At 35.4% G+C, this 16,483-nt stretch overlaps 1 protein-coding gene across 2 annotated transcripts in view; it reads right to left on the reverse strand.

Moving 5' to 3' along the window:
- LOC126818584 (probable cyclin-dependent serine/threonine-protein kinase DDB_G0292550) overlaps positions 1–16,483 on the reverse strand; it is a 59,421-nt gene that overhangs the window by 15,487 nt on the left and 27,451 nt on the right. For both annotated transcript variants that reach the window (XM_050546054.2, XM_050546055.2), the window contains one exon: positions 3,277–3,602. In XM_050546054.2, coding sequence (XP_050402011.1) covers positions 3,277–3,602 — 326 coding nt within the window. The remainder of the gene's footprint in view (positions 1–3,276; positions 3,603–16,483) is intronic.

Raw genomic sequence — 16,483 nt, forward strand, 5'->3', positions numbered from 1 at the left:
ACATACATTATGCAAGAGCTAAATCTGCCTATTTCAGGTCTTTCTTTAGGCCTGAAATGTTATCTAAATTATTAATTAGACATTAATTAACCTATCCAGGCCATAATCAACTCTAGATGGCAGCGCTTACCTGCGATCTTTAGTGGATTGTAAGCTGATTTACTGCATAACTTTCCTTCTCGATTAAACGATTAAATGGATAATCGAGACTATGCTGTTTATCGTACTGACTTTAGTAAAGATGACCGAGGCTTATTGGAATTTCAGTCGCTTAGTTCTCGGTTCATAGTGGATCAATTTGAATGAAATTTTCACCAAATTGCCTTTACATTACCTAGTTTTTAACTATTATAGTGAGAACTGCCAACTCGTTACCGAATCACCCATAATGTATCTTTAAAGAGTTATTACAAGACATAGACCGTATCTTTAAAGTGTTATACTATACCTGGGTACTGAGCCTTTATAATTTAAAGTGTTTATATCTAGGTATTGGGCCTATATATAAAGTGTTATCTACCACAAACTGTATCTTTAAAGTGTTAAAACAAGGTATAGACCGTATCTTTAAAGTGTTATATTTAAAGACATATTAAGTTTGTTATTATCGGCTATAATCTTCAGTATGTTGACAGGAATATCAATCTCCACCATAACAACGTGTTACGACACGCCAACAGTAACAAAGCCCTCAATGTGTTATTAGTTTAATATGACAAACATCCTGAATCTATGATAAATAGACCACTGTTTTTATATAGGGACTACAGTATATATACACCCCTTTTTTCGTGATATTTTTGGTCATATCCTTTAATTAATATTGTGGTTTTTTTCAAGCACAAATCATTCTTAACTGCATGATCAATTTTCAAAAGAATTTTTTTTTTTCTATGCATTTTTAAAAAAAAAGATTGTGAGAGAGAGGGTTTAACCACTCCACACAAACAATGTCATTTCTGGATAATAATTTTATTTCAAAAATTAGCTTCAGCGTAGTGGTCTACAGCGTTAAAATCATTCGGCCACCTAACCCCCCCTTTAAAAATTTAGAGAAATTCAAAATCATATGTATGGTTTCAATGCAACAAAAATTGGTTAGGTGTGTCAACAAGTTTATATCAATTTCTAAAAATATATTGAAATTCAAAATGTTATATAATGTTGCAGTACAAAAAAAAATTTGGTAACTATAATTTGAAAGGTGGTCTGGGGTGTCCTAGAAAATAACCATTTTAATGTTTCAGTACAAGAAAAAAAAAATTGGCAATAATATGAACTATAATTTTACAAACTCCCCAAATGAGAGGTGGTCTGGGGTGTCCTAGAAAGTAACCATTTGAAATATTATGTTCAATTTTCAGTTGGGAAGCCACAGTGGATAAGTGAGTAAGGTGCTACAGGACAGTGTCTCGTTTGGATGGGATGAAAACCTGAGGTTAAGAAAAAAAAAAAGTAGCGTCCAGTGTAGGGCGAATCCTCCCAGGAAATTTTGAAAATTAGTGCATTCTAAGGTATAATCTGGGTGAGTAACACAAGTTAAATAAAATATTCAACACTTTGTTGTATTAATTAGAACATGGCTATTTGAGAAACCTTTAGTCAAAAATCGTATTTATTCATTATCTAGTACTCAACCCAAAAATCTGGTACTGATACTCGTTGCCTTAATTGTGTATGGCACCCATCAACTCCTACAAGTGTATGGCACCCATCAACACCTACAACTAAATGGTGCGTTGGTTAGAATCCGGAAGCCAAAGTCTGTTAGGTAGAAGATAACTCAGTAAAAGTTGGACCTTTTAAAAGCTTGTTCCTAATATAGTTTTTAAAGAATGTTATTTTAGGGTTTGAAGAATCCCAATCTTGGCTCCCTGAGATAAGTTTACTCTTAGTTATCTCGTGGAAAATTTGCCGGTCATTAATTAGTCTAGTATCAGTTCCTAAGCTCTGCCCCCAGTGACTCCTGATTGGCTGGAATTATCAACACTTAAGCATCGGTTCCGTGGATATTTTGTGTTTGAAAATGACAGCTACCTTATTTCCAGACATGAAAAAGTGTACTGAAATGATGCCATATGCTTATATAGCAAATTCCAGCCTGTCCGATAAGAGTATAAATTTAAAGGGCTATTTAAATATACTGGGACCAATATAGGGTATGTATATAGACACTGATAGTCTAGAGGGAATATTTATAGTAGATCGAGTCATGTAGGTAATAATAAGGTATAATATATCATCATGATGACTTCTATGATAGTAAATATTATAAATCATACTTTATAGATATTACATTCTAACCTTTACACACTCATCAAGGTCAAATATCACATGTTTCTGTTTAAATGAAATGAAATGGGGTTTAACGTCTGACTTTCTGCACCAATCTGCTAATGAAGACCATACCCCATGGAGTGCACTCGGAGTGTAATTCTGCCTGAGCTACGACGCTTCATTGAATCGGACTGTCAAGGGATCTGTACGTGCACAGCAACGAGTTCAAGAGAGGCCATTGGGTTTTGTCCCATTCAAAATCAAAGGAACAGAGAGAAAGAGAGAGAAATGGGGCTTAAAGTCCACTCGACACAAACTAGGTAATTTCGGGACTAACATATGGTTGAATTTTATTTCAATAATTTACTTGCAAGGAGGGGTCTTTAGCAGTGGGACTTACCAGAGCACCCAGAGAAACTCATGAGGTTGGACGGGCGACCCTACTCCTTTTCACGTACAAGCGGGAAATCGAAACCATCCACATGGCTCAATGACAGAACTTCTGATCCAACATGTGCCCCCCCCCTCGCTCCCAAAGGACAAGAAACTTTTCCCAGCAGGGTCCACCATTGCTGAAAACAGGTAAGAGGAAACAAGGCTGGGAAATTCTGAGGAAGTCTAATTAGCAAACACCGATATGGAACATGGGACCTCCGGCTGTTTTGTGAGCCAGCACCTTACTGACTTGAGTCTCTGTGGCTCCCCTTTCTTTTAACTGACAATTAATGGGGTGGTAATACTTTTAAATAAAAGTCTAAGATTCACAAATTCAAGTATGATCGCCATAAAACTTAGCATGCCTGTTCTTTGGACAATTAAGAGTAGGTCCTAGTGCCGCTGCCCGGGCAAAATTTCCCTCATAGCGCACTGTATGGGGTATGCCCGTCTTCATTTCATTTCATTTCATTTCTTTGGACAATTGCCCACTGATTGACAGACTTCAAGTTTTGATATGATACAATACCAAGACAATTGCAATGAGGTCCTGCCATAACTTACCTTGTTTGTTGTTCTGTCCTCCAAAAGAATGATGTAATGTGTTCGGGGTGTGTTGTTGATTATTTCTTCCATGTAACGATTTCTTGCTCTTATCTCCAACGGGTGTGACGTTCTGTCTCGGAGACGGTTTACCGTTACTGATCAAAGATCTGGCACTAGAGAGGGCGGGAAAATGGATGGATTTGTCATTATTTTGCTGTGGGACTGGAGTAGTCCGTGGTGTTTCTGCTTGTATACGAAGTGTAGGTACAACTGCTGGGGTTTTTGTAACCGGTGGGCCATTTGGATTTTTGTGATGTCGACTAGAATTTGGACCATTCATCCTCCTGGAAAGTAAAGTAAAAACATATTAATTCATTAGTATAATTTGATATTACCATAACCAAGTCTAGACAGAAGGCACCCGCGTCACAGACTTTGTCAGACAAAAATTATCACACAATGTAGATATTATAATATATAGGTTGTGTAATAATTAGTGCCTGACAAAGTTTGTGACAGGTACCTGATGTCCAAGATTGTATATATACACCTTGTGATAATCTGTACTTAACGGGTGCCTTATGACCAGACTTGAACATATTCACAAAACATTTGAATGTTTTTTAATCCCTTAATTCTCTTCTTTATTTTGCAACTTTTGTTATCTTGAGAAAGTATATCTTTATAAGTTTATGTATCTTTTGTCCAATCCTTTTACTTTATAATAATAAAACCAATCCCTTGCAAGCTATTGTGGTACTGGTAAAGTTGATTCCCTTAAGCGGTAGACACACAAGACGAATCATTCGGCCGAATCAATCAGCGGTGAATTGCTGTCGAATGAGTGGACACACCAGGCGAATCCTAAGCCTGATTCACCAGGCAATTGCATCTCCATTAAAGCAGCAACCATGTCTTCAAATAATCATGTGACTTCTCAATATCAGTGGTGATTGGCGTAGCGGACACACTAGGTGAATAGTGTTTGATTTGCCTGAATGACACTGGACATACCTGGCGAATTTCAGCGCTGATTGATTCGGCCGAATCATTCGTCTGGTGTGTTCACCGCTTTAAAGGAATATCTGTCCAAAAATGGTTTAATTTCTTTCAGTATTTACAAAGCTATGATGAACAGAACATTTCGATTGACCAATTCGTATACCACAGATCATTTTTTTTAAAATCAGTTCCTTTGTACTTCCAGTACTCTAAATCTAGCAACGGCTGTACGATGGTAAGTGATATGTACCTACACCCATACAATTGCAATGCGGCTATCGGTTTACTTAATAGAAAAACTTGCTGCTTTTAGAAAATGGCATCGTTCAAAGAGTGTGTAGAGTTTTCATTGCAAAGTTGTCCTTTGTTTAAAAAAAATCGGATAAACTTGAAAGAAAAACACCTTCAGACATTGAAAACTTTGTATGACAAAAGATTCATCACAGGCGTCTTCATGGGCACTGCCATTTGTAATCCGGGAACTTGAAAGTAGTTTCAATGGCGGAATTAATCATACAGCCGAGGCTAAATGTAGGATACTGAGGTTTGCCGAGTGAGAAAACTTCATAAATATGAGTTTGTATATCACAGTTTCATATACCCGTATACAACAGATAATTTCATATTCACCAGGGTATGATCACATTTCAAAAATAAACCCTCACATCAGACATAAATATTACACAACAGAAAATGACCTAATGTAAATATGACATGTACTTAACATGTTATCTAAATATAGAGTCGATCAAAGGAAATAATTATATTGTATATATTTAAAGCCTTTAAACTGCTTCAACTTTAAATACCCTCTAATTTATTTTGGTAGCTGTAATTTAAGACAATGTGGATCAAAATCTCTGAACTAGATTGACGTGGACATCTAAAATTGAACCTTTTTTGAAGATGGCGGGAGATAGAGAGAAACAGGATTTAATGTTCACAATGGCTAAGAGATAGCCAGGTTGGGACTAGAGAAGATAGCAACACTTTAGGACCAAGAACCAGTCATTGTTTGTATTTTAGAGGAGAGCTGAAAAAAAACTCCCCTTGATCAACAAATTGAAAAAATCACTCCCCTAAAAAAACTCTCCCAGTTGCGGTAAGAAGAGTGATTTAAAAATTAAGGAGAGTGATGTGATATTAAGGAGAGTGATTAGTTGTGTGTATGGGGAATGGTTCTGAAGATCAATAACTGCATGCTAGAGGATCATTCCTGGTTTCATAAATGATAATAAAACCCCCAATGACTTTGTAAAGGAGAGTGATTTTCAATTTTAAGAGGAGGGAGAAAAACCTCTGCTCGGATGACATTCAGGTGAGCAACAGACGCTCGAGAGCGATCGCTCACCTTAAAAAACAATGACTGAAATGAAATGTAATCGGGTTTAACGTCCTACTGTTCTGCTCCTAAACTGGGCTAATGAAGACGGGCATACGCCATATGGTGTGCTATGAGGGAAATTTTGCCTGGGCAGCAGCGCTACGGCCTATTCTTATATCGAATTCCAACTGCCAAGGGATCTTGTATGTGCACGCCAATATGTACACGGGACCTCGGTTTTTCGTCCCATCCGAACGACTAGACAGCTGTCCTTGTAAAAAAAAACCAATGACTGAAGAATAGTCGATTGATTACACCCTGGTAAAACAGCACAGTATTTACCTTAAATTCTAAATTAATTAAATAATCATTACATCGACCAATAGAATTTCAATGTTTTGAGACTAGCAGACGGCTACATTCAGTCATCAATATCCCTGGTAAGAATATACCACCTCAAGTCAGTATTTATATTCACAGAAAAAATTAATTAAATAACGCACAATGGAATTGCAACCTTTTGAGACTAGAAGCCAACAATAATCCATTGATCATACACCTGATAAAACATCAGTTTTCCCTTCATTTCAAAATTAATAAAATAACTATTAAATCGACCAATAGAATTTCATCTTTTTCACACTAGCAGTCGGCTATAAACAGTCCAATATAATATCCCTAGTCAAAACAAGACCTCAAGTCAGTATTTGCCTTCACATACAAAGTTATGAAATGGCTAGATAATTGGCCAATAAAATTTCAACCTTTGAGTTCCTTTGTCCTGTATCTTGTATCACCAAACAGTACTTATTAAATATTCAAAGATGGACGCCGAAGTAATTCTACATATGTTTCTGTTTAAAATATTCATTATATTTGTCTTGAGTTAAAAGAGCATAATGAAATGAATTGGAGTCTGACCGAAATTTTCATGATCAAAGGGAAAGAAATGAATGAAAATTTAAAATTGTTAATGTCTGATGAACACTAAGTCGGTCATCACAATATTCCATGTTAAAATGGAAATATAGACTTTGACACCATGGAGCGTGGGCGTTAACTCCGTGATTTACAGGCAACATACAAGTATTCTTAATTTTTATAGGTTTACAATTTATGCCAATGCAGTAAGTTGCTCAGTTTAATCAAAGCAGAATAAAAGAACAAAACTGTGAATTAACTGAAAATTTATTATTAACCCTTTAGGTACATGTAAATGTTGACTATACCCCATCAGCTCCTTGATGAAAATTAGAGAGAAGTGATATATCAATACTGGTACATCACTGGACAGACTGAAACCGCCTGAGATATGTGCTAGCTTTCTGTATTCGGGCCATTAACTAGTTCTTGTGGGTGCATGTGACTGGGCAGTCTAAGGAGCCCTAGTCAGGGTGGTTCGGGGCGCTCTAAAGGGTTAATAAATTACAGCTTACTAAAATCTACAAATATGATATAATGATTATTTGAACAATTTCTAATAAAATTTGAAAAACAATAAACAAACATATATAGTAACAACATAAATCGTCCTATAAAGCATTATTTCCAGGTCTGTATACTGTATTGATCATTTAGCCTGTTAAAGTGCTTATATTTAAGCTAGTTTAAAATCGCCGGGGATTTTAAGACAGGATAGTGTTGTGTTCACATGTGCTATGTGCAGTATAAAGTATAAACCAAACCAGTTTAACTATTTTGTCCTCTTTGGTTAAAGGAATAGAGTTAATTATGCATGGGCATTAGTCGTCATTTTGTGAGGACAATAGCTTACTGCTCTTGCGAAAAGCAGGCTGGAGCCGGCGAGTTTAAGTGTGTCGGAACGGGATAAGAGATGTGGATCAATTTTAAAACTGCCACAATATTTCTGTTTTAACATGTTTCACTTTATACCCCTATAAATATCCCACTACGTTTTAGCAAATTTGTTTGAGAACGTTGCCCTCTATCACACTTCCAAGTTTCTATATCAAAATGCTCCCAAAATCATAACCCTACAAAATGTTTTACAATTTATAGAATTCGATATAGAAGTTTTCTATATTCCCTAATATATACCGTAAAAAAATTTTATCACAAACTTTGTCTTGTATCACATTCTTAACAATTCCGATAATGATAACCCTACAAAATGTTTTACAAATTATAGAATTCGATATAAAGTTTTTCTATATTCCCTAATATATATTCCCTTAAAAATATTTTATCACAAACTTTGTCCTGTATCACATTCTTAACAATTCCTAAGTATTAATCTAAACAAAAAGATAAATCCATGATTTGTGATTGAAAAATCCTGAATTTTATCAGCACTAACTAGGTCATTTTGTAACTAACATATTATATAAAGTTAATGACCTGCAAACTGCTAGGCAGCTATAAATGACATCTTATTTATGAAACATTCTCATGAAGTTTGTGATAAAGAACAAATAAACGAGATTATAGAGTATTTATGTACAAAATAACTCAATTTAACTTAATTAAACATATGTATTTATGAAACTGTAAATAATTGTAAAATTATTGTAAATTTTATTATTAGTATTACTACCATTATTATTAATATTATCGCATCTGTATGTACTTCTGCATGTATACCTTGTGTATGAAATAAATATATTATTATATAAACTGTTTTAATCCAAAACGTTGTGTCCAGAGTTATTTAGCAGTGGGGGGAAATTGGAGAACACAAACTGTTGATCCCAAAGAAACCGGAGAACCCAACACACTGATTCTAAAGGGCAATCGAATTTAAAATCTGTAAATACAAAATGACACCATTTGTAATGGGTCTATTTTCCTTTAAGGTATTTGGACTAAATGCCTATCAATGTCAATGATATAATCACTCAATAAATCAATAATAGATCCACAAATCAACCAATCAAATCTCACAATAAGAATTGGTTGGCCATGTTTTTTGCTGCAAGATCAATTCCTGTGACAGACGACTATTTGATGTGTGAAAAGAAGTTCTTAATGTGACTAAATATCTCAGTTGTATCGATAAGTCTTCCACAGACTTTTTGTTTTTACAATAATCAGGTCATTTCATTGAGCAGCAATGGAATGGTGTTTCATCTTATCAATACTGTACATGTACTTTGGTCATTTTGAGACTAATGCAGTCCTTCATGTTTATAAAATTGTGCAGGAACCATAAAAAGCTCCTGATACCTTGAATATATGCAGTTTAAAAAGTAAACAAAAACTGAAAGTAGTTTATTAATCTCAATATTTAGGAGAGCGATTTAGCTAATTTGCAGGAGTCTTTAACGACTCCTTCGAAGGAAAGCCGACGTGCGTCGAGAGGAGCAGGAGCAAAAGCTCCCCTTAAACGTGAAGGACTGCTAATGGCTATATTCAATAAACTTTTTAATTTTTCCCTCAATAACCAGGCAACCTTACTGAGTAGCAATGAAATAGCATTTCATCTCGTTCTTTGGCATTTTAAGACTAACATAACATAAGACTTCTCAAGAATTGTTTTCCCTCAATAACCAGCACTGTAATCTGGGTATCATTTAATCTTGTGTATATCTAGCAATAATTTCTTTCACATTCATTTAATATCAAATCTTTGTTTAAAAATTCATAAAAATCATTTAAAATCACATAAAATCATCTAATTTGTACTTGTGTCTTTCTTTAACGGCCTCTATGAGAGTCTTGTATTATGCTAAATAATTACTGTGCACTGCAACTAAAATAAAAGTACCAAGTGTCAAGAAAAATAATGATTTGTTCACAACTTGAATGATATTTTAAAGGTTTTTACAGAGTCCTTTTGAACAGATATCGGTGACTCCAGTATCAGCAAAATGGCCATGTATCAGCCGATACTGATTTCTACCGATAGGCCACTTATATAGGCCACATACTGATGTTAAAATCGATTATCGGACCATCACTAGTCAAGAGTGACTCAAGTGAGACCAAAGCGTAACTCAGTTATCGAGCCGATTAAATAAAATTAAATGGGGTTTAACGTCCTATCTACTGTTCTTCTCCAACCAGGCTTATGAAGATGGAGATACAACATGCCGTGTGCCATGCCGGGAATTTTGCCCAGACTTTGGTATTGATGAGCTGACTTAGTTGCACATTCCAAATTCAGTGCACACTGCTGATTTCCTTGCTAGAGAAAAACATTCTTTTTGTTTTAAAATGTCAAGTGATTTTACAAAATGGCAGACCGCAAGTTGGTGAAACATGGACAATTTTAACTAGTCACATGATCAGTGGTGGTAATCCCTTAACAGTCAACTACAAACTGCATGTACATGTACTCCAAAGTCAGTGCACACTGCTGATTTCCTTGCTAAAGAAGAACATTCTTTTTGTTTTAAAACATCAAGTGATTTTACAAAATGGTAGACACCAAGTTGGTGAAACATGGACAATTTTAACTAGTCACATGATCAGTGGTGACAATCCCTTAACAGTCAACTGCAAACTGCATGTACATGTATGCAGACACATCACTGATTTCCACAGAATTGCTTTTTGCCTAATTATTGCTCATGTCTTCAGAGAGAGAGAAAGAAATGGGGTTTAATGTCCACTCGACACAAACTAGGTCATTTCGGGACTAACACATGGTTCAATAATTCGCTTGCGCGTAGGGGTCTTTAGCAGTGTGAGGAAACTGGAGGACCCGGAGAAAACCCACGAGGTTGGACAAGCGACCCTACTCCTTGACACGTACAACTAGGAAATCGAAACCAGGCTAGTTAACTCAATCACAGGCCTAACTATTCGGCCATCCACCCCCCACCACTCCCATGTCTTTATCCATTGAAAAGAAAATCATAACAGTGTGTACCGGGCTTTAGAGTTTTTAGTTTAATTCAATTATCTTGTTTTGATAATTTAAAAACAAACAGTTTGTTTACATCAATCACTAAGAACAAGTTTCAATTGACATGGTGTATAGATAAATAAACAAAAAAGTTTCAAATTTCAGAAATGATAAAACTTTAAACTTATTAAAACTAAACAAATTCAAAACAATTTTCATGTATCGTTAATTTGATATTCAAATTATTTTGTTTGCACTTTTGCTGTGAACACGACAGCTATTTAATTGGTTCAATAGCCTTTAATAAAAACGATAGAACAGATTATCCCCGGGATATGGAAGTTACAAAAGGTATTAAATGAAATGTTATTAATCAAAATAAATCTGAACTACAGATATTGACCGATTTGTTTGATTTAGTAAAAAGCTTAATGGGAATAATCACCAGTGTGATATCCTAATCAATGATATTATACTAGTTACGCTACTAGGTTACATTTAACAACACACCTTTAAGTGGATGTCAGATAGTCTGATAATATTCATGAACTAATTTTTAAAGATCTTCATTGGGGAGAGAGAGAGAGAGAGAGAGAGAGAGGGAGGGGAGAGGGGGAGAGAGAGAGAGGGGGGGTAACTCCACTCCACACAAACTAGGTCATTTCGGGACTAACATATGGTTGAATTTTATTTCAATAATTTGATTGCACATAGGGTTTTTTTAGCAGTGGGAGGAAACCTGAGGACCTGGAGAAAACCCAAGAGAATGTCACGTACAATTCGGGAATCGAAACCACGCCAGTTGACTCAATGACACACACCATTAAGTGGATGTCAGATAGTCTGATAATATACATACAAACTAATTCTTAAAGATGTCCATTGGAGAGAGAGAAGGAGAGGGAGAGAGCGAGAGAGACTAGGTCATTTCAGGATTAACATACAGTTTTTCAATAATTCCAAGAAAATCCATATGGTTTGGACAGATGACCCTACTTCTTGTCACACACAAGCAGAGAATCAAAACCATGCTACAATGACAAACCTTGTGATCTAATGCACATGGCTGCACGCATAAAAACATCCTGCACCCCCTCCCTCTTCCATTGGCAACAGCCAAGGCTATAAACCACTAATTCTTAAAGATCTCCATTGGCTATCAGTCTGGAACCATATTTGCTCTTGAATACAAACCAAATAAACACATCACAACAATTCTTTTAAGATCTCCATTGACGTTGATTCTGCCAGTGCAGCTAAAGCACACATTTTTGCTCTTGAATGCAACCAAAGCAAATGAACACATCACAACAGTTCTTAAAGGAGCCACGGTAGCTCAGTGAGTAAGACGTGCCGTGTTCATTCCCGGTGCTGGTTGAATAGGTTCATATATTTGCTATTTAAAAAAAATCAATTTACCCATGTACTTGGAAGACATTTTCTTTGTCCTAATCAAGTCCTATTTACAAGTCAAAACTGACAATGGTTATTTTTAATTTATGGTTAAATCAGCTGATCACAATGACACAATTAATATGTTTCGGACAATCAACAGGTTTAATTAAATAAGTGTGAAGTTTTGACAGTAGAGCAACATGAATAAAATATCATCGGGAAGAAATGCCACAGGTGGGGGTGGGGGGTAATGTCAGAGAATTAATCTCACAGAGAAGTAACATCACAGGGAAGTAATGTCACAGGGGACAAAATGCCACATAGGTAATGTCACCGAGAAGTAACATCACAGGGAAGTAATGTCATGGGAAAGTAATGTCACAGGGACAAAATAGCACATGCGAGTGATACCCACTGGTGAAATTGCACAGGGAAGTGATACTCAGGGGCAAAACAGCACAGGGAAAAATGGTCACAGAGAAGTAATGCCCATGGACCAAATGCCAAAGATAATGGCACACCAGTCCTTCATGTTTATAAAATTGTGCGGGAGCCATATAAAGCTCCTGATACCTTGAATATATGCAGTTTAAAAGTAAACAAAAACTGAAAGTAGTTTATTAATCTCAATATTTAGGAGAGCGATTTAGCTAATTTGCAGGAGTCTTTAATGACTCCTTCGAAGGAAAGCCGACGTACGTCGAGAGGAGCAGGAGCAGGAGCAAAAGCTCCCCTTAAACGTGAAGGACTGCCACACGATAAAATGGCACAATATAAATAATGGATAATGATTTTAAAACAATTAAGGCAGAAATTATCATTTTAAAATCTACTTTTTGAACCGAGAAAAGGTTTTTTGAACTTCTCACTCTTATCTGTGGACAAAATGTCACAATACTAATAATGAATATAATGATATTTAAAGCAAAAAGTAAAAACAAATGATTTAAAAATCTACTTTTTATACCAACACAAGGTTTTTTTGAATTCCTCCCTCTTATCTGACTCATAAAGTTCAAAAAGCTAATACTTAAGAGCTACATTTGTCACTTGATAATCTAGATTGTAAATCATCTAGTCTTGAACAAGTATTGATTGCCAAAGTTTTGACATCGATCTAAGGTATTATTTAATGGCTCTTATATCCGGAATAAGCTGAGAAGGAATATTTATTGTGGAGGAAAAACACAATTTTATCACGATTATTAAAGTAGGGCTGTTGCTTCAGTAATATTTTGAGGTCTTGACTGACCGATAGTAAAACTGATGGGCTGGAGAGTTTACCTGTCATACCATCAAAATAGAAGTTTCAGAGAATTTAACCATAAAACACATTAATTACAGTTAAAGATGGGTTCCCGCGTACAAACTGGGTGATTTAATGGTATATATGGACTAAAAACATATTCAAACTAATTAATTTGTCATAATTATGCTTCAAATCCTTCTCAAACCTTGTAATTGCGAAGGAATGCCCTGCTATTAAAATTCGATCAAACCAGGTCATGTTTACGTCACGTCTTGGGAGTCAGAGGAGAATTCATTGCATACATAAGACGATGTTGTCTTCAATCGCTTACTATTTATTACAAATATCAAATCCTAATTAAATTCTCAGATTATCCACTACCTGCGTCTTTTTCAGTCATTTTTATCTCAGAAAGTATTGTACGTCTAACTCTTCATAAAGTTTATCAACTTGTACATCAAGTGCTCAATATTCGCTTGTGACCTTTGACATCATGCGTGCAGAAGTCCCTAATCGTCGGGCTGTTGATTAGGGAAATCCTTACATTTTTGTCTTGTATACGCTCCATGAGTGTTTTTTGGGGAATCCAGTATTTTTCTAGTAAGACTGGATATCTCTACTTTCCATATATACCAAAATTGACATATTTTTATTGGAAATAACCACCCGATAAATACTTTTCTGGGAACCCATCTTTAAATGTAAAATCATTTAACAATATATTTTTGGGATAATGCTAAAAATTGACAAATTTTTGGGGAAAAAAAAGATACCTTGCTACTTCGAAGTAAATAAAATATGTGAAAAACAATTTGGCAACTGGAAAAATTTTGAAATTACAACCCTGCATTTCAACTTAACAATATATTTTTGGGATAATGACTAGACAGCTGTCCTTGTCTGGCCCTCCGTCCTGCATCATTGGATGGACTTTCTCAGCCAATGCAGGGATTGAACACCCGACCTCCAAGTTAGCGAGTCAGCGTCTTACCCACTTAGCCACCATGACCAGTACAGATTTGGGGGTATTTTTTCAGTGTTTTTATTGATGTTTTTAATGTCAGGCACAGATTTAAAAATGTCAGGTACGTATCCAAATTCACTACACTGGAGTGCACATAAAAGAACCCTTAATGACAGTTGGAATTTGAAATAAGAATAGGCCATAGCGCTGCAGCCCTGGCAAAATTTCCCTCATAGCACACTGTTTGATGCATGCTTGTTTTCATTAGCGTAGTCAGTGCAGAAAAGTAGGATGTTACACCCCATTTTATTTCATTTAAATACACTATTTCAAGGTCTTGATATAACAAACTTTCAAACGATCTTTTTATTTTGCTTTCAACATATGACTAACCAGTACATATATATTGTTCAACGGCATTATATATGCAAAGACCGAGCGACTGTTCGTCTACTTGTATCAATGAAAATAATAATAATATAATAACACTTTGCAGGTATATAACTTTTGCGTTGACAGTTGAAAGGATATTACTTATAGAGCGCTTTATCCACCTGATTTCTATTGAAGAACAACAAAGGGGAGATTAGTCACAAGTGTTAAAGTACAATGCTAATAATTAAAGCTATTCTTTACTTCTCAGACTAAACTGCGTCATAGCGTTCTTACAGACAGATCCAAACTATCAATCGAGTTCAATGTCATTGATTTTATTCAATTACCCTATGTAAATGACTACAGAAATTAGTTTAAGTAATTCATAATTAAATTATAATTCAGTTACTGGGTCAGTAACAGACAGGCATAAATTCAAAACACTTTTATTCAAATCGTTTTCTCAAGTGGGGGTATATACTAAAATAAAGTTTTTTAAATCATGCTCGTTGATAGATTGGCTTTGGCACCTAATAAAGAAATGGTATTCATTCATGGATTGTCAGCGATATCACTTCGGTGGAAGCGGACGTTAAATAAAGCCATTTCACAAACACACAATTGCCTGTACAAATACATTCCTAAAGCATGAGCCATGTTGACACAGTGTGGGGTACTGGGTCACAAACCAGGATGTCCCGGGTTCAATCACAATGGCCCGGGTTAAATCACAAAAGCCCGGTTTTCCCATGTCAGTGGTGCAAGAAATAGCGTCTTGTTGTTCAGATCTGATGGAAAACCGACATCCCATGTACATATATATCATTGGCAGCAATTATAGAATTCCTGACAGTTAGAAATCAAAAGTAGGCAGTAGTGCTGGCGGTCCAGGTAAAATTTCTCTCATAGCACACTCCATGGCTTATTTTCATCTTCATTATCCCAGTTGGTGCAGAAAAATAATTTCTATAAACCTGGGTTTTTTTTCGCATTCTTACTTCTATAATATCAACTTTTCCCAGAAAGAGTAAAACTTGGGATCAACTAGGTAAAAACGTAGTTACTGTAGACTTCTCTCCTTTAAAGGGACAATAACACTCTTGCTGGCTTGACAGCTCCAGAAAATAAAAAAATAGCCTTATTCTAAGTACTAGATGTTTTAGTGTCCTACATGTTGTGTAAATTATCCATTAAATCCTATTTTACTTGTCCAAAGGGTTCAAAAATATATTTAAATCCAAGTCACATTTGTAAAGCTTTACGTCAGGCTTTTCAAATCATTTAGTTGAATTTTTCCAATTTTTTTAAATTAGGTGTGTTAAGATGAAATTTGTATCATCAATTAATTGGAATATAGTAAAATAGTGCAATTTGTTGACCAGAATAAAGATTGGGACATATTATTCAGTTACAACAAGAGTGGTATTGAGCCTTTAATGCACCAGTTTTTACCAAAATAGTAAAAATCTGGGAACAAATATAGGTAAAAAAAACACAGATGTAGACAGCTTTTATATTCACTTAAAACCCTTATATTCTACTTTAAAGTCATTGACAAGAACTTCAGCTGAACAAGAACTTCAGCTGAACAACAACTTCAATTGAACAAGAACTTAAGCTGCTATTCAGACAGTGTTCTATTAAACATTAATAATCACAAGTCTTTGCATACGGGATAGAACACTAAAATATGATACCCACCCATGAAGTTCTCTTGATTTACGGGAGACTAGTTATTTGGGTTTTTTTTGGTAAACGTGGAGCTTTGTCTGGCATTTTAAAGATCCAATGCATGGCTATGGATTGTAAATCTTTAATTAAAATTAGTTTTATCTGGTTGTCAACTCATTAGTCTAATGCTCATTTGTTTTGTTTTAAGCATGCGGTAACAAGTGGTTGTCTCGCCAGATATGCTCACATTTGCAAGAAATGGACGGAAATATGGAAAAAATCGAATCAATTCTGTAATTGTCCCAATGTATCACATCGAATTTGAAAAAAACATTGATTCTCTTTCAAATTAATGTGATGGTTGATTTTCTAACAGGAATATTAGGGTAGTTTCGTTTAGTAGGCCTATTTACAAAAATACGATGAACTGAAAATTTC

The sequence above is a fragment of the Patella vulgata genome, chromosome 4, assembly GCF_932274485.2.
Source record: "Patella vulgata chromosome 4, xgPatVulg1.2, whole genome shotgun sequence".
NCBI lineage: Eukaryota > Metazoa > Mollusca > Gastropoda > Patellidae > Patella > Patella vulgata.